At 38.6% G+C, this 26,358-nt stretch overlaps 3 protein-coding genes, 1 long non-coding RNA gene and 1 pseudogene across 4 annotated transcripts in view; all 5 read left to right on the forward strand.

The window, feature by feature from the left end:
• The window catches only part of LOC144637526 (uncharacterized), a 117,829-nt gene that overhangs the window by 66,400 nt on the left and 25,071 nt on the right, over nt 1-26,358 (forward strand). The window contains exons 19-20 of the mRNA XM_078496597.1: nt 17,156-17,263; nt 17,499-17,609. Of these exons, the coding sequence (XP_078352723.1) occupies nt 17,156-17,263; nt 17,499-17,609 (219 nt within the window). The remainder of the gene's footprint in view (nt 1-17,155; nt 17,264-17,498; nt 17,610-26,358) is intronic.
• LOC144637528 (uncharacterized) overlaps nt 6,088-26,358 on the forward strand; it is a 65,480-nt gene continuing 45,209 nt past the window's right edge. The window contains exons 1-5 of the mRNA XM_078496602.1: nt 6,088-6,337; nt 11,742-11,814; nt 12,137-12,188; nt 12,761-13,967; nt 14,500-14,616. Of these exons, the coding sequence (XP_078352728.1) occupies nt 12,171-12,188; nt 12,761-13,967; nt 14,500-14,616 (1,342 nt within the window). The 5' untranslated portion in view covers nt 6,088-6,337; nt 11,742-11,814; nt 12,137-12,170. The remainder of the gene's footprint in view (nt 6,338-11,741; nt 11,815-12,136; nt 12,189-12,760; nt 13,968-14,499; nt 14,617-26,358) is intronic.
• LOC144638920 (NACHT, LRR and PYD domains-containing protein 3-like) lies at nt 17,786-19,277 on the forward strand. Its single transcript, XM_078498206.1, has 3 exons — nt 17,786-17,804; nt 17,890-18,190; nt 18,297-19,277. The coding sequence occupies exons 1-3, from the start codon at nt 17,786-17,788 to the stop codon at nt 19,132-19,134; spliced, it is 1,158 nt and encodes a 385-aa protein (XP_078354332.1). The 3' UTR covers nt 19,135-19,277.
• Nucleotides 19,277-23,337, forward strand: LOC144638921 (uncharacterized; annotated as a pseudogene).
• LOC144637541 (uncharacterized) lies at nt 24,793-25,780 on the forward strand. The gene is made up of 2 exons (XR_013567737.1): nt 24,793-25,509; nt 25,682-25,780. It is a non-coding gene; the product is annotated as an uncharacterized LOC144637541 (long non-coding RNA).

Consider the following 26,358-nt stretch of genomic DNA (forward strand, 5'->3'; position numbering starts at 1 on the left):
TAGACCTTCAGATAAGTGGGGGGCCCGATAATCCAGACCCTGCAATAAGAGGGGGGCGGGCCAGCCCACTCACCAAAATAATTTTTTCGGCCCTAGAAAAGTTAGTTGAGTTGGTGAGCATGTGCGGAGATCACCGAGCATGAGGAGATGCATCACACAAGGTGATATTCATGCACAGTCACGTGCTGGCACACTCGACTAAGCCTGAAAAAAATGAGGAACTACTCGCAGTTTTTATGGAAAGTAGAACAACTGTCTACTCAGGAAAATAAATTGGAACCGTTGCATCGTGTTTCACCCCTCGTTAGTTCACTATTTTGACGAGCCGATTTTCCGAGAAATGGCATCATTTCAATGTTTGCCCCTTGGAAGACAACGTGGCTAATTTTCATTATAATATGAAAACCATTATGGCAGCTATCGTGAATATGGTCTATTTTCAAAGTTATCAAAGACATTTTCGACCAGAAACCAATCCAAATGTTTCGTTTCCACATCAGAAGCTGATGCAAATAACAGTTTTTCAAAACCTTCAGGCAAATGTATTACTTAGTTTAGACAGGTCCGTTATCATGGTGAGGCAGTGATGAGAAGGAACCATCAGTACAGTTTGCTGATTTTTTTGGCAAATTTTTGAATACGTAGCCAAAGAGTTTTAGATTTTTGTTGTCCAGTCAAAATTGCGCAAACACACCATTATTAAACAACATACTGGATAGAAATCACAGAGTCAATCAATTTTCAGAGAAAGGAATGTGAGTGAATTACCGTTAGTCATAGTTGTACTCAGCACCTAATCAAGTGCATCTTGGAGGCGTTTTACGAAAATTTAGAAGAGGGACTGAAGGAATTGTGGTGAGAGCACAAGCCTCCTCCCCTTAATGAAAACTTCGTGTTCGTTGAGATGCTGCTTACAGCATTCAGGGCACATTTTGTTACGGGAGAATTTCCGTGTTTCAGTCATTTCTATGTTATCCTTATTTCAGCATTTTAAAACCACTCAAAAACCAACAGTAGTTCCTGTCCAAGTAGAAATTCATCTTTTGTCTTGTGTTTGGAAATTGTACACCTGTACATCTGCAGCTTTTGTTCATAACCGCAGTTCATTTAGTCCTACTAAAGTGGTGGAGAATCCGGGTAACTGTGACGATACGTTTTTCCTTGGTTTGTGCGTTTGAACCGACTTTTGAACTGAGAGAGAAGTGCGCTGTAGCTACGCTGAAATCTGGCTGAGATATGACTCAAATACCACTGAAATATGGGGAACTTAACTCGGTAGAGCACTCACTTGCTGCGGAAACGAAGCTTCGTCACTAGCTTCTGTACACGGCGATCTAACTTCAAGGAACTTCAGAACTACAGACGTAAGGCTGAGACAGAACTTGGGTCCAACAGTAGTTTATTCTAACTAACTTCGTAATCCTCGATGTAATCGCCGATGCGATCACCGATGTAATCAAAGAAACTTTTACAACGTAGCTCCTTATATATCGTTGCTACAAATAAGGTGTTTACAATGTGAACAAAAGCTTTCTATTGAGTACAATAAATAAGGAAACGATTGCAATTACAAGAGCGAACTTATATCAACAGTAGGAAGCTTACAAAATTAAAAACGAGAACTTAGATTAAAAATCACAACTTTGAAATTAGAAATAGCGAACTTAAATTAAGGTTAAGCAAGCATAGGAAATTAAAAATGAAAAGCTTATTAAGATTTCTGGAATTGGTTTGCTCAGCTAACTAACTAAGAGCAACCCTTGAATGAAAAGCAATATAACTTCATTAAGGAAAATAAGTTCAGCTGGCGAACTTCCGTGGAAACTAATAAAAACCAGGAACTTTAAATTATGAACGGAAAACTCAAAAGAATAAGTTATCGAAATGTTTGTCCTACTAAATGAACTGCGGTTATGAACAAAAGCTGCAGATGTACAGGTGTACAATTTCCAAACACAAGACAAAAGATGAATTTCTACTTGGACAGGAACTACTGTTGGTTTTTGAGTGGTTTTAAAATGCTGAAATAAGGATAACATAGAAATGACTGAAACACGGAAATTCTCCCGTAACAATTTGTGACCATCTGATCATGCATTGATGTCCTGTAAACTCGCTAGACCTTTACAATGTGACTACTCCAATCAACCACCCAAGCAAAATCTTCACAAATCACCAATAGTGTTTGCACGTTAAAACGATGGAAATGGACACAAATTTATTGCCTCGGTAGCATGCAGCTGGTGTAGATCCACAATTTGTGGGAAATCTTTTGTTTACATACAAGGTTTTCATTCCCTATTGTGCACAGATTTTGTCAAGTGGCCTTGGTTGGAGTAGTCGCCCAGTAAGTTAACCTATGGTGTTTTCTTCTCAGTACACGCCTCCTAAACAGACCTGTTTATTACAATGCAGTTAGTGTATACATAATGAGAAAAGATCTTGTTTTTCTAAGTAATATGTCACATTGACATTTTGTTTCGAAATGAAAGAAGACATGGTCCTAGTTTTGTTTTGTAATTATTAACGTAAAGTTGTGACTGCTTGTTGCAGCTGTTCGTGTCTGACACCTCTGCTGTAACTGTCAGGTGTATTGAGGAGTAGTTCAGCTATTTAATTGTAAACTGGGGGAGGTTGTCTTTCTTGAAAACAAGGCCTCTTGACATTGATGTTTTTATGACAACTAACCGCGTGTCAAATTAAGACGGATTCCGCTGAAATTAATTACCAAAAATCTACTTATAGCTCGGTGACATTTTGTATACTGTTTGAAACATCTCACAGTAATTCATTTCTAAAGCATTCTCGAGAAAGTTAATGTCAAACCTCGTAAAAAAGCTTAAACCGCGTGTTATTTTCTTTTAAACAGACCTGAAACGTCCATTTTAACTAAAATATGGAGAACTTCAAATTCATTTCTCTTGCGCGGGGTCAGCGTAAAATTTTGATAAGTTCTTGTTAACTGTGACCATACCATGAGCTTGTTTTGGTACCTTCATTTTTTGCCTTTTTTGCTCGATTGTTCAGCGGAAACCGTCTAAAAACACTTCTAGGAAAGCAGCCAGTAGTTTTTTCTCTTTACCAAATAATTGTAATTTGAATACGTGGCCAAGTAGTGTGATCACTGGACTGATTTCATTGTAATGTGTGATACCTAACAAGTAAATCGCAGGGAAGCTTGACCACAGTACCAACTACCTTTCCTTTACTAAGGAACTTGTTAATAAGCTGATGATACAGTACAGTTTTATTCTGTCGGCAAAAACCTTCAAAAAAAAAAGAAAAACACTGGAAGGAGAGTATTCCAAGTAAACATTAGCTGATCTGCTCCTTAATGTAACTGAACTGTTATGATAATAAGGAAAACTAGATGTATTATATTTAGCATTGTAATACTAGAAGGCACAAAGTGTCTTTCATTGCTCTTTAGCAATGATTTTTTAATCGTGATGCTTAGAAGTTTTCTCAAGCGTTCCTAATGTTTTTGTATCAGAACAAGAGACTTGAGAAACATTCATTGACATAAAATACCAAGTACAAAGAAAAAGAACAATGAAATTACTTGGGACTGTTGTGAAACAACTCGGATAAAAATATAATTTCAGTATATTATTAAAATCATTTATAGTTTTAATCTCTGTTTGTTGTTGTTGATGTTGGTTTCCACAGAAGGAGCAGTAAACCCTTTGATTTCCAAGAGTGATCAAGATCAATTTTCTCCTTACAATATCAATACATTGCTAAGCAGACAAGTGATGAGAATATAGAAAATCATCAACTGGAGATATTGTCTTGTTGTACCACTAAATTCTCACAACTAACATTAAGAGGAATGTATAACGATCAGTAAGGAGAATTAATATCGTGATCCATTCCTTGAAGTTCTTGTTGTACAAAGGTTTTCTTTTGCAATGGCTCCGGTTCCACCAACGGAAAAACAGAAAGTGTATGTTGACAATTAAAGGGGATAAGCCTCTTGCGTGACATAGTACAGTTAAATGCTCGCAAATGGACTGCTCCCATAAACGAAGATCTCTTTCTTAACGGACATTCAGTCAGTTTCTCCAATAAACAGATATAGCTTTCATAAGCGAAACTTTAACAGCCGTGGTTACATTTGTGACCTCGCTCCAATAAGCGGTATTGCCATCATGATGTAAGAAATAGACTTATTTTCCCGGAAACTTATTCGCGAAAATGGAACGAGCATATTTCGCCGGACTTAATTTTCGCGATTTGGCCAAAACATTAAAAATACGTTAATAAAAGTTAAAAATAGATTTTCGCGGGTCCTTTTAAAATTTCGCGAGTTTTCAAAAATAGCGAAAATTAAGTCCCACGAGAATAAGCAACCATAAGGTAAATGGTGCGTGTGTTTAAATCCAGGTTAAATAACCTGATTGAAGCGCAAACACGAGAAAAAGTTCGGAGAATTCGCAAGTTTATGTAAGCTCTGCGGTTCGAAAAAGTATTTTTGAATTCCCCCAAACTTTCTGGAGTGTTTTTTCGTCAGGCTTTGTAAACAAGAAGCGACCAGTCAGAGCACGTGTTATATGATGAACATTTTATAAAGCATTTGTGGTTACACGTCTCTTCCGATTCTTTCAAAGCCTGGTTCACACTTGTGCGATAAGCATAAGAGAACTCGTGTGTGAAGTGAAGTCAATCTCGTCCCCAGAGCCCGCGTTTCCCTTTTCCCGCGGGACGGGAAACGACCGTCGTTACCTGGAGGCTGTCAAGCGGAGTGTGAACTCTGGGAACGAGATTGGCGTGAAGCGAATAAAAGAAATCTGTTTTTCGTTCTTGTGCTTGTGCGTATTTCACGAGTGTCAACAGACGAGAGATAAGCACAACAAGATTTGGCTGTTGACGTGACTTCCATCATGTAATGTTCATGTAATGTACGACGGCTTGTGTATGTCGTCTTAGTTGTGCCAGCGCCAGTGTGAACATCAGGATGTGACTATGCTTGCGCTCATCTCTCGATACCGTAAAATCTTGCTTATAACCCGCCACCCCCCCCCCCCTCGCATAAAAGCCCCTCGCGTATAGGGACATCTACCTGTAGACAAAAAAATACATTAAGCCCACCCTGAAATAAGCCCCTCTCTCCCAAAATTGTTCTGAATATTGAAATGACTTTGATTTATCAAGACGTTGTAAAGCTTAATTCAATTTAAAACAAATCAAATAAAAAACTTAATTCGATCAACACTACTGTAACTCATTTCGAAATGTTTTTTATTTAATTCTGCTTATAAGCGTCTCCCGGATATAAAACGGCCACCCCAAGCCCATCTGGAGCCCCTTTAATACGAAGTTGTATAACCCCAGGGATTACAGGCGGGATTTTACGGTATCTCAAGTTTGAACCAGGTATGAAAACCGTAAACTAAAGTGCATCCCAAGGTTACAACAGTTGTTGATTCGAGGTATTAAACAATCTTTTAACTGGGCTTACCGCGGAGCGCGTGATATGCGCGATGGTTGAGTTCGACAAGCAACTAACACGAGATGAGACTCATGAGAGTAGGAAAGCAACACGCGCCTCGCGTTTTCCTCGCGTCTTTCATAGGCCATCCCAATGTCGTTGTTAACGTTTAAGGCTATCCATGGTCTCGCTCCGCCTTACATTTCCGAACTTATATCTGTTAGGGATACTGGTGGTAGATATAACTTAAGGTCAAATGATGGAATATGAATTTTTTTTTTGTAACATAAAGGTAAGATAACTAACTTTACAAAAAGGGTTATGATCATGGATGTAATGAAATATGTCCGCGTTTGAGATTTCAAAGACTGCCCGTGGTACTTCTAGTCTTGTTGCTGTTTGGTCATTGAAAAAACAACAGGACCCAGTCGCTAACGGAAGGCAACGATGACGCCTTTCGTGAATTTTTTATATCTGCTGTCCAAGGTTAACATATCGTACAAATTATAGTCGCAATCTTCAAGTTCATATTAAGTCCAAAATCCTTTTGTGGAATAGTCCATTGTCCGAGCTTTGCCAATCCGGTAAGTCAAGGACACGTGACACTGAATAGACCAATAAAAATGATTCATATCCATTTTTGGAAACCGAAAGCTGTCCTGGGAATTTTGGGAAAGCCAATCAAAGCAGGAAGTGAGGTTTGATCTCATCTTCTTGATCTCTTCAGCTGGAGAGGTCACTTCACTGGAGTTAATTTGGCTTTTGGTAAAATTGCAATCATGGGGTGATTTCAGCTTTTCACCAAGCTTGTCATCATGTAGCCAGCTCATCAAAATAGTGGCGATTAACGTTTGTTTGGCTGTGAAAACAGTCAGCATTGTGGCTCGGTTTGACGATCGATCAAAGGTAAGTTTACTTTAAGCATCCAAAGTTTTCTTTGTTTTGATTCTCTTACATTTCTTTGTAGCTTCTAGACAAGTGTTAAGATATTTATAAATCTTTATGTCTGTTGTAATGATTGTTAACGTTTTGTCGAGAGAAATTGTGTAAATGTAAGCTTATTAAAATCACAGCGGTCACTGATTGTTTGATCGCTAGCGTAGCCAGTGACGGAGGAATGCAAACATTCTTGTGTGCTGCACGCGCTGTTGTTACAGTGAGGACACTCGAACCATGAACACCAAGACTTTTTTCCCGCTTTTTTGGCATCATCCAATCACGAAGTGACTTTATAACGAGGCTCGTACATTTATTGAGAGTGAAACGATCATGGCTGACAAGAGTGAAGTTTATGTGAGGCTCAAATCATTATCTTCAGGCATGAAATTAGAAAGACTTTCGCTTTAGTTCGAAAACTGGGGGTTCCCCTCACGAAGGTGAGCGGAAACGTGAAATCTGAGGATTTGGACTCGTTCTTCCCGTCTCCTGATAAGCTGTTACTAGCGGAACGACGCGTATTGGAAGCCGAACTGAACAACATATCATCAAAAAAAGCCCTTGTGTAATGATGTCCACCTTTGAAAGCTGAAGGACAAAACGAAACAGAACCCAGCGAAATATTTAGATCGTTCTGCCTGATAGAGACTTGATGATTCTTCAGCAAGCGCTGCGAAATAAAGTTCAATTAGAGGAAAATTGCGACTGGAGATTGCCAAGTGTTACCGAAGAGTATAAACATGGAATTATTGTTGACCCTCTCCGAGTGCAGTAAACGGAAAAAACGAATGCATACAAATGGTAAAATTGTACTTTGCTCATGTTATGCTGCAGTAAACTGCGTTTGATACATGTATGTTCCCTGTTGTGTTTTTATTTTTGCGTGTTTTCATTTCGGCTTGAAATAATGTACCGGTTCTGTTACACTAGCTGTAACTAGATTTCTGGTTGTGATTGTGCTGTACAAATTAAAGTTTTACTCTTAGACTATTAGAACGTGACAATAAAGTTGACTCAGAACAGAATCTATTTAATAAAGTATTGTTTGTAACATATATTCTTATGTCTTATTGCGCTTGAAGAAAATTTCATTTGTGTAGCGACAAGAGCGAATTTATTTATTCCCACGGATGAGATAAAAATAGCAACAGAATCAGACATATCCGTATTTTCTAAAGTATGCTATTTGCTGGACTTATTTTGAATCAGAACAGTTTTTATTCAATAAAGTGTAGTTCTTAATATACATTATGTCTAATTTGCTCCTGCATTTGAAAGAAATCTACGTTGTTTAGTAGCAAGAGCGAGTTTATTTGTTTTCATGTGGAAGATAAAAATAATTATGAGTTGCCGTAGATCCCTTGCTGTCGATTGACGCCGAGTTTGTATTCACCTTTGCCGAACAGGAATAAAAAGATTCGGTGGCAATAAAATCTTGCAGAAAACTTGATTCTAGCGAAAAAAATATTTACTTACCAGCGTAGTTAGTAGGCGCGTAGGCCATTTCACATTCGAAATATTGCCAAGACGCTGACATAAAAAAAACACTCACATTACATTTTCCCGCCACCGCTGTGATTGGACGGCGCTTAAAAAATGCTAATCCTTTTGTTTATAAGAAGAGCTCTCATTGGTTAACCGTCAAAAAAGGCCCAAAAAAATGTCAAGTGTTCATGGTTCAAGTGTCCGCACTGTAAGTACAATCAGAAGAGTCATAAATAACCAGGAACTGATCTGCTTTAGTTCGATTTATCAGAGAATTCCAATTTACCTTCAAGTTAAAAGCGTCTTTATCTCAATATGGCGCCATGCTTGCTTGTTGATTGTCTCTATGTAGTATTTAGGGAACTTTATATCCCGCCCCAAAACAAATGTTCATCCATGACAGAGCAGGTATTCACCCAATCTGTAGTTTTGTTGGCACGACTACTTTGTTCCCCTTTTTCAAAATGATGGTGAAAATTTAGACTTGTTAACATGGGGTAAGAATGTAGCCATTAATAATTATTTCAGCCAGTCCTGTGTATGGTCATCGGTCTGGAACCATCCTAATTAATTACTAACCACGTTACTCCTTCTTGGAACCAGTGTGAAGAGATTGCAATAAGTTAGGTAGCACCCGCATGTAGCTGCTACTACGGAAAGTAGTAATTTTTGCTTTTCGGATGTCATTATTTAAGGAAACTTACAAATTAAAATTCGCCATTGAAACTCTGATTGCAAATGATAATAAACATCTCTGTATTTGCATTTTCACGCCTCATTGCAACTTTTTAAAAGTTATAATTTAGGCAGAATCTGCAGTTTAATATTTGTACAAATGATTGTGTGAGAGGTGCTATGCCACAATTTATCATTAATTTGTTTGCAACATGCCGATTATCTACAAATCAAATAAAAAAACCCACTGAGGAAGAATAGCAGCAGAAGTAATGACAAACCAAAACAAAGCCAGTATGGTTAATATAGTTACTAGACAGATGGTTCACAAAGTTGATAATTTATGTGTTGGCTAAATATTGCAAGGTGAGCGATTGTCATGAGATTGCTTTTAGTGGATCATAGAATGTTTATTTTTTTGATTGTCCTTTGCTCTGTGCTCTGTGCTCTGTATGGGCCGAAATGCGTATGGAGGCTGTTGTCGTATAACCTGCGATCAGGCGTTCTTTTTTCGAAAGGGGGAGGGAAAAAAGAACGCCTGATACATTTGTTTAACCAGCCATCAACCGCCTCCTGATATAAATAAACTAAGGTGTCGTCGAGCTGTCAAACCACTCTTTGTAGTTGGCGGCAAATTCTGGACTCGGATTACATGAGAGGTGAAAAATGTCTGCAGAATAATTGTGGATGTACAGCCTGTATTAAAACTTCACTGTGCTGAAATAAAAATGCTTTACATGTAAGTAGCATGGTGAGATGGCGCTTGCAAACATATATATATATATATATATCAGCTGTAGACGCTGTCCCTTTATTACAGCTCACAAAAGAAAGAAAAAACAAGGAATTCACCGACAAGAGCTGTTTGTTTCACGACAGATAGGATTGTGTCGCGTTTGTAAACATTCCAACACCTCTGGAAAATTGTTTCATTGGTAAATTAAACTTTTCCTGAAATGCATTGGAAGAACTGCCAAAACATCTTCTCGAAACAAAATTACGCATTATCGCACAGCATATCTGTTCTGCCTTCAGAGAATTACACTTGAAATTTGTCAGGGCTTCAGCTAACGTAGAAGAGAACTCATCCTCGCAGTAAACACGCCACTTCTAAGCCGTTAAATTACCACCAGTTTCTGACTGGAAGTCTCGTTGAAATACGACAGCCAATCAGTCCACACCGCTTCATTGAGTATTGTTTCTTGACCAATCCGGTTTTTTTACATGCGATCCGACAAGTAAATGTATGCTCTTTATAAATTCTGATGCTGACTTATTTGGTCAAAACTTCTTGAGTAGATTATGAGTGTTGTTTACGCTCAAATAAGTCAGCGTCAGAATTTATAAAGAGCATTTATTTAATGTCAACTCCTGACTGCAATTTTGGTATTTTTCATTTAAGTAAATGTATCATGCCCTCCCTTCCCGGAGTGATATAAAGAAGGGAGGGAGGGCATGATCTCAGGTTATTGCCGTATTCCTGTTGGCTCATGTTTTTGTACCATCATCAGGGATTTCAAAATGTGTTGTAGGAGGGTTGTAAAGGGTGAGGGGTATAGATCATATTTCACGGATAATAAAATGGCCCTTTCACAAATTATTCACAAAAATATAATATTGGCATTTCACGCTTCACAGAAAATAAAAGAGATAATTTTGGAAAATCAAGGTTCACGGCTTCTATGAAAGTCATGATTCACAAGAAAAAAATAGGCATTTCGCCTTTCACACGAAAAAAAAAAGGACAGGTCACAAAAATCCCCTTTACCACCCTCTTGTAGTATGTGTCAGCAGCTGGAAGACGAGGCGGCTGAGACAATGCCGAGCTTGTTTGTCGTGAGCTGACTGCTATTACACTGCGATTACCCGGCCAGATAAAATCAAGTAGCCAGCCGGTGAAACTCCAGCAGTCGCCGGCTTGTTTTGAAAACCCTGTACCCCTCCCCACCTACAAAGCAAACCCTCGCCTAACCCTCTTACCTGTGTCCACAAATTTGCAAAAATGATACATGTATGCGACATTTATATCAATTAAAGTTTTTTTGTCAAAAATAATTTTAATGATTCAGTGCTCGAAGCTAATGGTCGTTCACTCGTCAAAAACGAGTTAAATTTCCCAGCGGACGAGTGAAATTTCCACTTACTCTTGCTCGTGGAGGAGTACACTGCTCCTTCCCTTCATTACTCTTTGATTTTGTATATCTTGAGTTAATAAAAATGACTATTAAGTGCATGCTTTGTCTCTTGTTTACGATCGCTCATTTATCCTTCGACGCCATTTTGAAATTCGTTAGAAACTGGGTCGAGAAATCCAGAGGCATGCGCCGTAGGCATCAACATTGCAGGGGGTTGTGATCGCGTGGTAAACTTGTGTAATCCAGCTGTTTGGTTCCGTATTGTGAGTTCTTCTTTGCATATTTGGCGGTTAAAACCTGAACAACAACGATGGCAGCTCGCCAAGCTTTTTCGTTACAGAACTACTTCAAAAGGACAGGTCAAACAGAGTCCGTTAATGAGAAGAATGTTCAAGAAAGTTGCGAAGGCTGCGAGAATTCCGAACCAACTGAACCAACCCAAGCCAAAAAAGCGCGAAAAGAAAGGGCTTTTAAAGAAGCATAGAGAAAAGAATTTGCTGAAAAAGCAATTTTTCACTGGGTGCAAGAAAGCCAGAGGGCTCGTCGACCGAACTACCTGGATTGACTTTATTGAACATAACTCTGCCCTGTAAACTACCTGGATTGACTTTATTGAACATTAACTCTGCCCTGTTAAGGCTGTTTACTGAAAGAATGAACACTCCTGACTATGTTGATTTTCTGATAACTTTATTTGAAAAGTTGTTAATATTATAGACACATTTTAGAAGAAAAACATCTTGTTCTTTATATTCCTGATCCAAGGCTGCCCCATATAATAAGTTGCTTTTATAAAGAACACAGTAAGGACCGTACTTACTGTGTTCTTTGTAAAAGCAAGTTATTAATATGGGACCAGTTAAGTTTCCTCTAGGACCAGTAAAAACTTCACTTCACTTGTCCATGGAAGACCACTCGCAAAAGTTAGTTTCGAGCACTGTTAATGTGGTGATTTGTGTGCTTTAAATTTGTGAATTTTACTTGCATGGTAACAATATTGTTGTGTCTGGTTGATTCTTACAAAAACATTTCTAATGCAGTCCTTGAAATACATTTGTTGGTATTTTATATTTTTAAAGGTTCAGTGAGTTAGTCAGCTGCAGTATTCATGTCTGGGTTCAAGATGTCAAAAGACATTTGTAACAAGACTTGGTAAGTTTTTGTCATTATAATAATAATAATTATAAAAGATTGTTATCATTAATTTCTTTTAGTACCAAGATCAAATAAAGCTAATTGTCAAGTAATGAAGTGTAAGCTTTGTTTGCTGTTTAAAAAATCTCTATCTTTATGTGCTAGGGTACTGTACATGCATATATATTTGTTTAGGTGAAAACATAGTTTAATCAATAAATTGTGCTAATTAATTTGATTTCATGATCCTATAAAGTACTTGACTGTCCAATTAATATTTTGTTGTTTTGACTGAGATGAAGACTGGCTCTAATTGTAATTTTTTTTTATTTTATCTTAGTGTCTGTTTTCAAGACTAAAGGCTAATTCCTGTGATGTCTGGGCTATCAAAGGTAACATACTTTTATCTGATTAGCCCTGGGTGAGATGTTGAATGTTTAATATTCTGCCCTGTGGACACTTCCTCTGTTTAGCCACCTTTACAATAGCACTGATCACCAAGCTTGCATCTTGAATATCAAAGTGACCAATATCCTGGGAGAGGACAGCTCTACATTTTACCTCAAGTGTTAGATGTGAAAGGTGGTGGATCAATAGCTATTTTCGAGCTGTCACTTTTTCAATAAAATGACTTCATTGTACAAATGTGATGGAGTGGTGCAAACCACAAGATGACCCCAGCACAGGGCTGAGAGGTCGCCTCCAAGAGGGGCGGTGGCTGACTCGCATAATGTCTCAAGGTTATCCTTGCCTAAAACCACATTAATTTTTTTCTTACAAGGTCTGGTATATCTTGAAAGCCTTACTGAAGCAACAACAATCCTTAGTCTGTATCCAGTCCTCAATAAATTTTTAGGTGTCTTGACTAGTTACATAAACACAAATGGGACTAAAGTTATGGTAGTGAAATACTCGTATGGTATACATGCAACACTTCAGTAAATTTCTTTCTCTTTTATTTTAGGGGTTCCCTGATCCCAGCATAGCCTCCACATCACAGGAAGGCCAGGCAGGAGCAGAAACGAGGACATTGAGAGTTACCCTGTTAAGTAGTGAATGGAGATCATCAACCAATGGAGATGTGTCAACCATCAACAGAGAACTTTCAATACAGTTGGCTAAACACCCTAATGTACAAGTTAGTGTCTTTCTCCCTCAGTGCAGTGAAGAGGATAAGAACAATGCTGCTAGTCACAAGGTTCAGCTCATTGAAGCAGAGAAAATGCCTGGTGTGGATCCAGTTGATTGGCTGATTAATATACCAGAAAACCATGCCATGGACTGTATTATAGGACATGGAGTGCATCTTGGTCGACAAATACCAATCATAAAAAGACAGCGTCATCATTGTAAATGGATTCAAGTTGTTCACACTGCCCCTGAAGAACTTGGGATGTACAAAAGCATTACCGAAGGTGAACGAATGCAACAAACAGAGATTAAACTCTGTGAGTTGGCTGATCAAGTTGTGGCAGTTGGACCCAAGCTGGCAGATGCTTACAAACGTTATCTTTGCTCAGGGAAAAAGCACCAAGATGTTCTCAATCTCACCCCAAGCATTTTCACTGAGTTTTTGGAGGTAAAGCAAGCCACCAAGGAAAGAAAAACATTTTGTGTTTTAGTAATTGGAAGTGGTGACTGTGAAGATTTTAATCTGAAGGGATACGACCTTGCTGCTCAAGCAATTGCAGAGTTGGATGACAAATCCTACAAACTCAGGTTTATTTGTGCGCCAGCAGTGAAGGGAGGTGAAACAGCAGAAAAGTTACTTCAGCATGGTATTGCCCGTAATCAACTAATTGTTCGCAGCTTTAAGGAAAGCCGGGAAGTACTAGCCAGATTATTCTTTGAGGTGGATCTGGTGATAATGCCATCAAGGACTGAGGGCTTTGGTTTGACTGCTCTTGAAGCCTTATCTGCTGGTCTTCCTGTACTTGTCAGTGGTAACACAGGACTTGGAGAAGCCCTCAAGGAAGTACCTAATGGTTCACAATGTGTGGTGGATTCAGACCATCATGAAATCTGGGCCAGGAAAATCAAAGCTGTTCGTCAAAAAAGCAGAGAAGTACGACTTGCTGAGTCCAAACTTCTTCGTGAAAAGTATTTGGAGAAGTACAGTTGGCAGGAGTCTTGTGGCTTACTTTTGGAAAAGATGCAGGACATTGTGTTTGGTAAAAAATACATTTTTTGTTTTTGCAATGACAATAATTTCAGGGTATGAAGTAAATTTATTTCATCCCTATGTTATAAAACTACTTGCCAGTCATTTATTAGATAGTTTTGTAACAGTTTGAATATACCTACATGTACTTTATCACATGAACTCTGATTGGATGGCAAAGTTGTACTTGTAACAAGGCTATTTAATTTTACATATTTGTAGATGACTGTGATGTTGTGTTGCATTTCTTAAGTTACCGTATTTATTCGGTTATAAGGCGCACGGTTTTTTCAAGGAAAATCTGTTTTACTTTGGAATGTTTTTGCCAAAATTAGGGTGCGTCTTATAGCCGTGTATTTTCGCCCAACAAAATCTTATGACCGGAACTTTACATTTGCAAAGAAAAATGCAAACACTTGTGTGGAACTTGAAAGTTAATTATGGTTCATCAACCAATTTTAGAATTTAGATCACTGCATAAAGGGTATTGAAAAAATTAATGGTTGTTAATTACATTGTTTATTGTCATTTTCTTTCACTAGGCTTATCACAGAACAGGCCAACCTTGACAAAAAAGGATAAAAGACCATTATCCCTTTTTGGTACACAGCCTTCAAAACGACTTAGAGAAGAATTGACTGATCCTGATCCTCATGAAGGTAAATATGTCAAGATAGAGTACAAGGCATTATTTTGGTTGCAGTTGAGTACATTGATTACGTGCATTACAAAAACCTTTTCCTGAAATTGAAGGATTTGATTAGTATTTTATGTGGCACTGGTGATCATGTCTGTGACCTAGTATCTGAATGTTTTTTCTCCTTCTTGTCAAGGTTCCACTGGCAGACCGCCTTCATCTGTGGAACACAGTCAGCTGCATCCAACTGTGGCCAGTCAGACTTATAAAGCAACCTTTCACACTCAGAGTGAGTATGAAATATTATTTATACAATTTATATGGCACATTTTGACACAAAAATCACATCTTTTCGCATCTGACCTTTAACAGGCCCTTGTTGCACATTTTAGAGTTTCATTTTCTTTCAAAAGGCTCCTCTGGTCATGACAGGCCAGCTTCATCAGTGGAACACCGTCAGTCTGCAGTCGAGCAGCCTCTAATTCAATTGTATCAAACAAGTCACACTCAGAGTGAGTAGGAAAACATTTTTTCTACAATTATACGTCTTCCAAATTTTTGATCAACATTGTGTGCAATATGTTTTAATTTGTGTAAAGAGCTTACAAGTTCTTCCTGTTAAAAGATCATCATTTCCCAGATCCTTTAAGGCTTGTTTTAGGGGACACATAATTATATGCTTCTTTTTGAATATGTCTTTTTTTTTCTGGTCAAGGATTCCCTGGCTTTCTGCCGCCATCTGTGGAACTCAGTCAGTTGCCTTCTACTGTGGCCAGTCAGATTCAAGAAGGACACAACTATCAGAGAAGCCACATTCAAAGTAAGTAGGAAATAAAAACGTAGGAAATATAAATGTACAATTTCCCCCAAAAACAAATAGCAAGTGACCTCAAAGCCCCTCTACCACATTGCAAAAATTCTGCATCACATTATTGTGTAAGTTTTTATTAAGTTCGTTTTTTCATTTTCTTTTGGAAGGCTTCTCTGGTCATGGCAGGTTACCTTCATCAGTCGAACACAGTCAGTTGCCTTTTACTGCAGCTGCACTCCCTCAAATGTACCAGAGTGAGTAGGAAAACTTACTTTGTACAATTGCTACAATTTGTTGAAAACTCTGTATTGTATATCACAATAATTTGGTCCAAGATTTTAATTATCTTTACTAGTTAAGGGTCTGACCATAATTTTATTTAATGTTTCAGTCCCCAAATCCTATGAAACTTTTCCTTTTTAAAAAAAAAACTAGGTTGTGGAAAATAAAAATTAAGGCACTTCCCCTCCCTCACTGTCACTGTCAATTAGTCCAGCAGATTGGTTACCAAACAGAATTTGGTGGCACACTTATTGGAACACTGATCAGTGTAATGCCCACACACAACAGATTTTTTCTGCTGCATGCTTTGTTTTGGTAGAACTGTGCCAAAGAAAGGTATAATAATAAAAATAGATGTGCTCAAAGTTTGGTTTAACAAAATCTCCTTTTTCTTTCTGTGGGTAGACATGTTCATGTCAGTGGGGCAAAGTCAGATGCCTTTCCCGTCAGCCACTCAGACTTATGGAGAACCCACTTTTTGGAGAAGTCACCATTCTCAGGGTGGGTAGAAAAATCTTTTTGTGCAATCAAAACATATGTTAACTTCAAACAGGGTTCTAAAGCTGGTCACCCTCACTGCATGAAGTTTTAGCTCCCATAATTGTTTTGATGAATTGGGCATATTAAACAAGGGGATTCGGCTTGCTACTAAGAATCAATTTAGCTGCCTAATATATAAACACAACATATACACAGCTGTAAATCCAATTGGTTGCCATGATGGCATGGCATGTAGATTTTTTGCTTTTTTAAAATCTTGTCAATTGCTCCACTGTCGGCTGGCATTTAGATTCTCCCCTGTGGAATGAAAGCAGCCAGGTCTTGAATTTCATTATTTTAATCATATGGTGTTTTTTCTTCTGCAAGGCCCTTCTGGTTATGGCTGCCCCCCAGTGGAATGCAATCAGTTATCTTTTCCTGTTGCTTCTCAGACTTATGGAGAATCTACATTTCAGGGAAACCACACTCAGAGTGAGTAGGAAAATAATACTTATATCTTTCTTCAGTTGCAATCATATTGATAAATTTATGAGAACTTGAAGACCATCCAACTTTGCACAATAATGAGCTCTGTGTCATTAGTCGTTCTACTCTGTAGCCACTTAATGCAATTTTGTTATTATAAAGTATTCTGCTTTAAATGACACACCCTATCCCACCCCATAATGCTTGAACAAGAAGATTGAGTGGTAATCTATTGTGCCTTTTGTAACACTGTTTTAATGGTATTTTTCTTCAGTGCAAGGTTCCTTTCATTATGGTCTGCGACCTCCAGCAGTAATATCAAGTCAATTACCTCTTGCGGCAAGTACTGGAACCCATGAAGAACCTCATTACCCAAGAAGCCACATTTGGGGTAATTAGTTTCAATGTTTTTGTACAATTTCACATGAGAACAGGTAACATGTACCTCAGTGGTCATCCAACTAAATGTTCAATTTCTGTATCAATCTGTATATTTCTCTAGGCTCTTTTGGCTGGCCACCTTCATCAATGCGACACAGTCAGTTGCCTCATGCTGCAGACATTCCAACTCATGAAGAACCGACTTTCCAGAGAAGTCATCACACCCAGAGTGAGTAGGGAAAAAATTGCAGTCACAGCAAATGATATAAGCCTATGGGACATTGGTTCTTGTCGCAATGCATTATAGGCGAAGAATATGGAAATTTGATAAGTAAACTAACTTGTTTGTAAATGTTGACAATGCAGCTTGCTGTCATGTGAACATAACAGCATCTTAATAGAAATCAGTAAACCAACTTATAGATACATTCAAGCCTAATTAATGGAATGCTTTCTTCTGGAAGGCTCCTCTTGTTTAGACAAACTTCCTCCATCTGTGGAATACAGTCAGTTGTATTTTCCTGTGGCCACTCCAATTACTGATAAACCCAGTTATCAGAGAAGTCACACCCAGAGTGAGTAGAAGAAAATATTTTGTTTAGTCATAATCAATACGACAAATATTTATAAGGAGTTCCAAAGGATTCAGCTCAGGGCCCAGACGCTTATTTTATTTTAGAAGCTCAAGGGGGTGGGCTGGGGCATTTATTAGAGGCAGGGCATTTATAAAACATTTAACAGGGGAGCACTCATGGAAAGGGATGCATTTTGTTAGGATATTTCAGACAATAGTGTGAATAGATAAAAGGAGTTTATTGACAAGTAATTAAAAGTAAGTGACATGTTCTGTTTTAGGTGGTGGTCTCGCTGTTGTTGTCAGAATTCTCAAAGCCGAGTACAACAGACGATCTCAGTTAAAACCACTCCTTTGGGAGAGCACTATTCAGTTGCCTATTGAAGAAGTCTACACAAGATTGAAAATCGTTTCAAGGAGGAAAAGAGACTTCAGGTTGGAAAACAATGAGGTAAACATGTATGACATCTTTAAAGACAACGAGGACGTCAGTGCACTCGTAGAGGGAAGCCCTGGAATCGGCAAGACCACTTTTTGCCTTAAAGTTGCCCATGACTGGGCAAAAGAGCGAATTCCGAAAGAGTATTCCTTTCCTGAATTTGAAGTTTTGCTGTTGCTGAAATGCCGGGATATTGATGGAGACATAATGGAAGCCATTGATAAACAACTTCTTCCTGAACGTATGGAGGAATACTGCCAAGAAAGTGTTATTGAATAAAATATTGGATTACATCAAAGATTTTCGTTACCAAGAAAAGGTTTTGATAATTTTGGATGGTCTGGATGAGCTACCTAAAAAGTCAGAAAGCCATGTGAATAGTTTGCTTCACAAAAAGATTTTACCGTTTTGTTACGTCCTTGTTACATCTCGTCAAGAAAAAGGGATTGTAGTACGACAGAAGGTTGACTTTGATATTCTTTTACAAATCGAAGGATTTACAGAAGAAGATGCTTTTGATTACATCAGAAAACATTTTAGCAATGCCGGTCCTGAGCATTTGCCAACAGGAGAGAGGCTTATTGAAGAAATTCAAAAAAACGCTTTCCTTCATGCATTGCTAAACAATCCATTAAATCTGCTTCTTCTTTGTGTAGTTTTCGAGGACTATGAAGGTGAACTACCCTCTTTTCGCACAGAACTTTATCAGATCATTGTCAGATGCCTTTTAAGGAGATATTGTGCAAAACATAACTTGGAAGCTCCTGATGATGACAAAGCTCTTGAGAAGCAATTTGAAGAAAGTTTACTAGCATTAGGAGAGTTAGCTTGGAGATGCCTACAGGAAGATCGGTTTTCTTTTCGGGAAGGAGAATTAGCAAGGTTTGAAAGCAACAATAAAGATCTGGCAGCTCGCAAACTTGGCCTTGTGTTCAAGGAAGCAAGTGTGAAGAGGATAAACCCACAGCACGAATACCACTTCTTTCACAAAACGTTCCAAGAGTACTTGGCTGCTTTATATCTCGCGCACAAGATACTCAAAGAGGAAGTGAATGTTTTCCATGAATATGAGTTAGAGTTTTCTTAGAGATATCGTAGAAAACTACCGACAAGTTTTTCTCTTTTTGTCTGGTATACTGGGTGAGGATGCTAGTGTTCTTTTTGGACAGATTGGCGAGGAGCTTAAGAGTGAAGACTGGGACTGGATCAAGTGCTCCAAGGAAGAGGCGACTTTCTTTACAGAAAGTTTCAATGAAAGTAGAAATGCAGAACAAGTGGCAATGGCTCTTTGTTCCTTCATCCCATTTCCACTGACTTTAGACTTGGTTTACGGTGATGAAACCGTTCCATATTTTTTGACGGTTGTGAATGCCTGCAAGAACTTTTCTCAATTACAGCACCCTCTTCATCTTACTGTGACAATCGAAGTGAGAGAGTTTATGGATTGTAATTCAGTTGTTGATTTCCTAGCATCCTGGCCACACTTAAGAACACTTTCCTTTTCTGTTGGCTTTCTGTCGGTTAGTGACCTGGAAGATAGCTTTTTTACAGCACTGTCTGAAAATTTGACTCTGACTTCCTTTACTGATCAGTTATTACAAGGTATCATGTATAGTCATGAGAGACCTGATGTCACTTTAGCTGCAAGTAAGACTGTGACTACTGTAACATTTAAACTGGGTAATGAGCAGAATGAGGCTTGGACCATTACTCTAACTGGATTGTCACCAGATACACCACTGACATCTGTTGTCCTCAAGATTTTTGGTTCAACGAGTAATATTGCAACGCAGACTCTTGAAAACGTTTTATTAAACAAATACTTAACCTCTCTTGCCCTCATCATATATGGAGAGATGACAGATTCTCAAGCGACTGCTGTTGGTGAAGGACTTGCAGCAGAAGCCACTTTAAAGTCCCTTACTCTGCTTATTTATGGAAAACTAAGCTGCAATTGTGCCGTCTCATTGAAGAAAGGGCTACTAGAAAACAGTTCTTTAAATTCTTTGGAAGTGAAAGTGTTCGGAGAGCTTCCTGACAACTGGGTGACTATCGCTGAGAATGTACTCATGGCAAAAAAGTCACTTACGCCAGTTACAGTTCATCCAAATGTCATTGGAAACATAACAAATGCACAAGTAGCTAACCTTTGTCCTGTTTTGGACGAAAACAGTTTAAATTTCAAACTGCAGTCATTAACTTTAAACCTTTGGGGCAAGTTGATTTTCAGTGGGGCAGAAACTCTCTGTAAACTCTTGGTGGAATCCTCAACTTCTTGTGTAACTTTAAACATCCATGGTAGAGTAACAGATGATGTCGCTGACTGTTTTCTAAGGCATTTAAAGTTATGCAGGACCCTATCCTCGCTGAGTATCAACATTTGGGGAGAACTGACCAGAGACGGAAACAGTGCTCTTCAGGAGTTATCATGTAACCAAAGATGTTCCTTTGCCCTGATTGCCCCTAGCTCAAATTCAGATGACTGGATTTGTAAAGACCTTAATTATTCCACTACCGACGTTTCTTCATCATTAACCTCAGTCTTAACAAAACTTAAAAACTCTTCCAAAAGTAAACTTAGTCTTAACATCAGTCACCATGATGACATGAGTAGAGACTGGGGGTATGAGCTGGATGATTGTTTGGCGAAAATCACGTCATTAACTACACTGAGTCTTACATTCGACAGGTGCAGTGACATGAGTGGAGACTGGGGACGTGGTCTGGGTGATGGTTTGGCGAAAAACACGTCATTAACTACACTGAGTCTTACATTCGACAGGTGCAGTGACATGAGTGGAGACTGGGCACGTGCTCTGGGTGATGTTTTGGCGAAAAACACGTCATTAACTACACTTAGTCTTACATTTAACACCTACAGTGGCATGAGTCGAGACTGGGCACTTGGTCTTGGGGATGGTTTGGCAAAAACCACGTCATTAACTACACTTTGTCTTACATTCAACAGCTGCAGTGACATGAGTGGAGAATTTGGAGTGGAACTTGGTCTGGATAATGGTTTGGCAAAAAACACGTCATTAACTACACTTAGTCTTACATTTGACAGCTGCAGTGACATGAGTGGAGACTGGGCACGTGGTCTGGGTGATGGTTTGGCGAGAAACACGTCAATAACTACACTTAAACTTACATTCGACAGCTGCAGTGACTTGTGTCGAGACTGGGCACATGGTCTGGGTGATGGTTTGGCCAAAAACACGTCAATAACTTCACTGAGTCTTACATTCGACAGCTGCAGTGACTTGTTTGGACACTGGGCACGTGGTCTGGGTGATGGTTTGGCCAAAAATACGTCATTAACTACACTTTGTCTTACATTCAACAGCTGCAGTAACATGTGTGGAGCATTTGGAGTGGAACTTGGTCTGGGTGATGGTTTGGCGAAAAACACGTCTTTAACTACACTTAGTCTTACTTTTGACAGCTGCAGTTGTTGGACAGGGCGGGTGGGGGGGTACATGAGTGGAGAATTTGGAGTGGAACTTGGTCTGGGTGATGGTTTGGCAAAAAACACGTCATTAACTACACTGAGTCTTACATTTGACTACCACAGTGGCAATAGTGGAGACTTGCGTCTGGGTTATCATTTGGCGAGCAACTCGTCACTTACTACACTTAGTCTTACATTCAGCTGCTACTTTACACGTGAGTGGAATCGTGCTGCTTGGTCTGGGTGATGGTTTGGCAAAAAACTCGTCATTAACTGTACTTAGTCTTACACTCGACAGCTGCAGTGTCATGGGTGGGGACTGGGCACGCAGTGTGGGTGATGGTTTGGCGAAAAACACGTCATTAACTACACTTAGTCTTACATTAAACAACTACAGTGGCCCAAGTGGAGACTGGGGACGTGGTCTGGGTGATGGTTTAGCGAAAAACACGTCATTAACTACACTTAGTCTTACATTAAACAGCTTCAGTGACCCAAGTGGAGACTGGGGACGTGGTCTGGGTGATGGTATGGCAAAAAACACCTCATTAACTACACTTTGTCTTACATTCAATAGCTACAGTGACATGAGTGGAGACTGGGGACATGGTCTTGGTGATGGCTTGGCGAAAAACACGTCAATTACTTTACTTACTTTGACATTCAACAACTTTAGTGGTACAAGTGGAGACTGGTTAAATAATCTGTGCGACAGTCTAGCTAAAAGTGACACAATAGCTTCTCTGAGTTTCACAATTAACGACCATAGTGATACAAGTAAACTCCTTGGATGTGATCTCAGTAAACGTTTGGCAGACTGTAAGTCACTAACTTCTCTTAATCTAACAGTAAGCTTGTATGGAGAGGCCATTGAGTGCTGAGAACTACAATTCTGTGAGCAAAGTTCAATTTCTAATTTTCAGTGTGGCATTTGCATTTCTAAGTACATGTACGCACCACAAAAATGAATATAATTTCGTTATTTGTTTCAATTTTCAATTTATCCCTGGAAGACAACAGTCCAGGTGTCGGAAGCTTATAATTTTCAATTGTTTTCAACCAGAGAATGTTTATTTTGATCATTGTGGCTGTTGGGATTATTGTGTGTACTTGGCAACAGTGGTATAGAAAGCGTTTCATGAGGGATGTTGCAAGATGGAGTGGTTTCAAATATTCTTGTTGCTATTTGGTGCATTTTCTTTGCAAAACTTGTGTCTCTAAACAGTTTCTTTTTGTTAGATGGTGCAACCTTTTTGTGAAACTCTTTGTGTTGCTAAACAGGTTATTCAGCTACAGGAATGTTTTCGCATTTGCATTTCGAGACAGTATCGTGAAAAATAGAAAGGGAGTAGTCCCACATTTTTCTCTGGCCATGTTGAACTCGTGAAAACGCGCGTATGTTTGAAGATCACCTAGCACGAGTAGGCTGGTCACACAGGATGATTTTCTTTCACGTTTGTGCACTTGCATCCGCGCTCGGCTAAGCTGACTAAACCTAAAAAAAATGAAGGACTACTTGTAGCTGGTACAAAACGTAGAACGGAAAATAATCTACGCAGGAAAATAAATTGGGACCGTTTCATCATGTTACATCCCTCTCAAACTTTCTTTGGAAAAACGTTTCACATAAAATTTACTGTGGTGTGTGGCGTCAAGCTGTTGTAGAATTCTGAATTCTGAGAAAAGTCACGCAATCAGGCCCATTCTTGTACAATAAATCTTGCTTACAATAACGACTGTTGTACGGAAATATTACTATATGCAACTTTGTTTCATTGCTTTGCCTGTGAAAATATTTTCTACATGAACGGCCATTGCAAAATAGTTCCAGTTCAACTATGAGAGTGTACAATTGTCATTTGGTCTCTGTTCTAGTGCTTTTACTATTCGCCAACTGTTACTTTGTTTGTTTTTCTTTTTCTCGCCAAACTGTTGCTACTTACCAGTTGACTATGTTCATGACAGTGGAATTGAAAATTGACCGATCCAAAGTTATCAATGACTTTTTTGACCAGAAACCGATCGGAATGTTTCATTTCTGCTTCAAAAGCTGATGCTAGCAGTTTTTTAAGACCTTAAGGGAAATGTATTACTTAGTTTAGGCAGGTCCGTTATCATGGTGAGGCAGTGATGAGAAGGAACCATCAGTCCAGTTTGCTGCTTTTGGCAAATTTTTGAAGAAGAACCCAAAGAGTTTTAGATCTTCAGTGGCCAATCAAAATTGAGCAAAAGAACAAAAGTTGTTGCCATCAGGTTACATGATGTTACTAAGTAACATGCCTGACGGAAATAAGACTCAGTCAATTCTTAGAGACAGGATTGTGAGTGAATCGGAAAAGCCACCGTTGATCTTAGTTGTACTCATTGTCTCAAAACGTATCAAGTGCATCTCAGGGACAGATCTTGAAATTTTAGAAAGAGGGGGCTGAAGAAATTGCCGTAATAGCGCAAGCCACCCCCCCCCCCCCTAAAAAAATTCACTTTCGTGATTTTAGTTTGGTTTCGATAACCACTATTTCGACATCATGCCTTGACTTCCTGTAAACTAGGTAGACTTTTGAAGCTTTCCTTCTCAGTAGACGCTTTGTTAACGGACCTGTTTGTTAGTTAAAACAGCTCAGTGTAAATAGTGTACACAAAACGAGAAAATATCTTGGACCTGTTTATTACAATGCAGTACAGTGTAAATAGTGTTTACATAATGGGAAAATATCTTGTTTTTCTAAGTAATATGTCACATTGACATTTTGAATCAATTCTGTGAAGCAAGAGACGTGGTTCAAGTTTAGTTTTGTTATTAGAAATGTAAAGTGTGCTTGTTGCAGCTGTCCATGTCTGGCACCTCTGCTGTAACTTTCAGGTGTATTAAAGGACTGTAGATTACCAGATTTTAACAGCCAAGAAACCTAAAATTATTCTTAAAAAGTGAATAGAGCACTGCTGTTAAGGAGATTGGCTGGGAGCGGGGAAGGAGACTGAAAGTAGTACGTTTTAGTTGTTCGTGCGCAGAAAAAATCAGTTTTATAGCCGTAGGGTGATTTCATCCGCAATAAGGTATTCCCTGATGAGATATGTTTTATGGGTTAGTTGCCTACCACAACAGAACAGAGACCAAAAATCGGCGAAATTCCCGTGACATAGTCCCTTTAAGGAGTAGGTCAGCTATGCAAATGTAAACTGAGGAAGGATGTCTTTCTTGAAAACAAGGCCACTTGACATTGATGTTTTCATGACAGCTGACCTCATGTCAAATTAACACTTGAATTCCGATTTAATCTTAAAAAGCCTCTACTAACAAGGAAAACAGCAAGAGTTTTTTTTTTACTCGACAAACTTACCAAGTATCTGTGTACATGGCCAAACAGTGTGAACATTGGAACTGATTACATTGAAATGTGTGAAACCAAAAAAGTCAATCCAGGGAAGCTTGACCACAATACCGATTACCTTTCCTTTACTTAGGCACTTGGTAATAAATTGATAATACAGTACAGTTTTTCTGCGGCAAAATCGTTCGAGAAAAAAGAAAAAGAAAAACACTGCAAAGGAAGTGCTCCAAGGAAACATTAGCTGATCGACTCCTTAATGTAACTGAGCTGTTGTGATATCGAGGATCAAAACTAGATGTATTATATTGAGCATTGTAATACAACGAGGCACAAAGTGTCTTTCATTGGTCAGATGATACAATCGGTAATGTAACTAAACTGTTATGATTTGAGGATCAAAACTTGATGTATTAGATTTAGCATTGTAATGCTCGAAGGCACAGTGTCTTTCATTGCGCAGCTGATACACTCGTTAATGTAATTAAACTGTTATGATTTTGAGGATCAAAAGTAGATGTATTATATTTAGCATTGTAATAGTAGAAGGCACAACGTGTTCTTTCATTGCTCTTTAGCAATATATTTGTAATCATGATGCTTAGAAATTTTCTCTCAAGCGTTTGTAATGGTTTTGTATCAGAACATGAGACTTGAGAAACATTCATTGACATAAAAATACCAAGTACCACACGATTATATTTAGCATTATAATACACTAAGAGGCACAAGGGGTGTCTTCATTTTGTAATCTTATAGGTTTTTATAGTGCAGATACAAGAAATTTCCTCAAGCGTTTTTATTGGTTTTGTATTAGAACACGAGACTTAAAAAACTCATTGACATAAAATACCAAGTACAAAGAGAAAGTACAATGAAAGTACTTGGGACTGTTGAGAAACAACTCGGGTTAAAATGTAATTTCAGTATATTAATAAATTTATTTGTAGTTTTAATGTCTGTTGGTTGTTGCTGTTGGTTTTCACAGAAGGAGCAGTTAATCCTTTAATTTCCAAGAGTGATCAAGATCAATTTTCTCCTTACAATATCAATACATTGTTAAGCAGACAGGTAATGAGAATAGAGAAAATCATCAACTAGAAGATATTGTCTTGATGTAAAACTAAATTCTCACAACTAACATTAAGAGGAATGTATAACGATCAGTAAGGAGAATTAATATCGTGATCCATTCCTTGAAGTTCTTGTTGTACAAAGGTTTTCTTTTGCAATGGCTCCGGCTCCACCAACGGAAAAGCAGAAAGTGTATGTTGACAATTAAAGGAGATATGCCTCTTGTGCAACATAGTACAGTTAAATGCTCGCAAAAGGACTGCTCCCATAAACGAAGATCTCTCCTTACAGACATTTAGTCAGTTCCTCCAATAAGCAGATAAAGCTACCATAAGCGAATCTTTAACAACCGTGGTTACATTTGTGACCTCGCTCCAATAAGCGGCATTTTCATCATAATTTAAGAGACAGACTAATTTTCGCGGGAACTTAATAAAGTTCGCGAAAATAGAACGAGCAT

This window comes from Oculina patagonica, chromosome 14 (genome assembly GCF_052425735.1).
Source record: "Oculina patagonica isolate OP01 chromosome 14, crgOcupat, whole genome shotgun sequence".
Lineage (NCBI taxonomy): Eukaryota > Metazoa > Cnidaria > Anthozoa > Scleractinia > Oculinidae > Oculina > Oculina patagonica.

Coding starts and splice junctions, on each gene's coding strand:
- LOC144638920 (XM_078498206.1), top strand. Junction 18,191..18,296: donor AAAGAGCGAATTCCGAAAGA/GTATTCCTTTCC, acceptor GAACGTATGGAG/GAATACTGCCAAGAAAGTGT.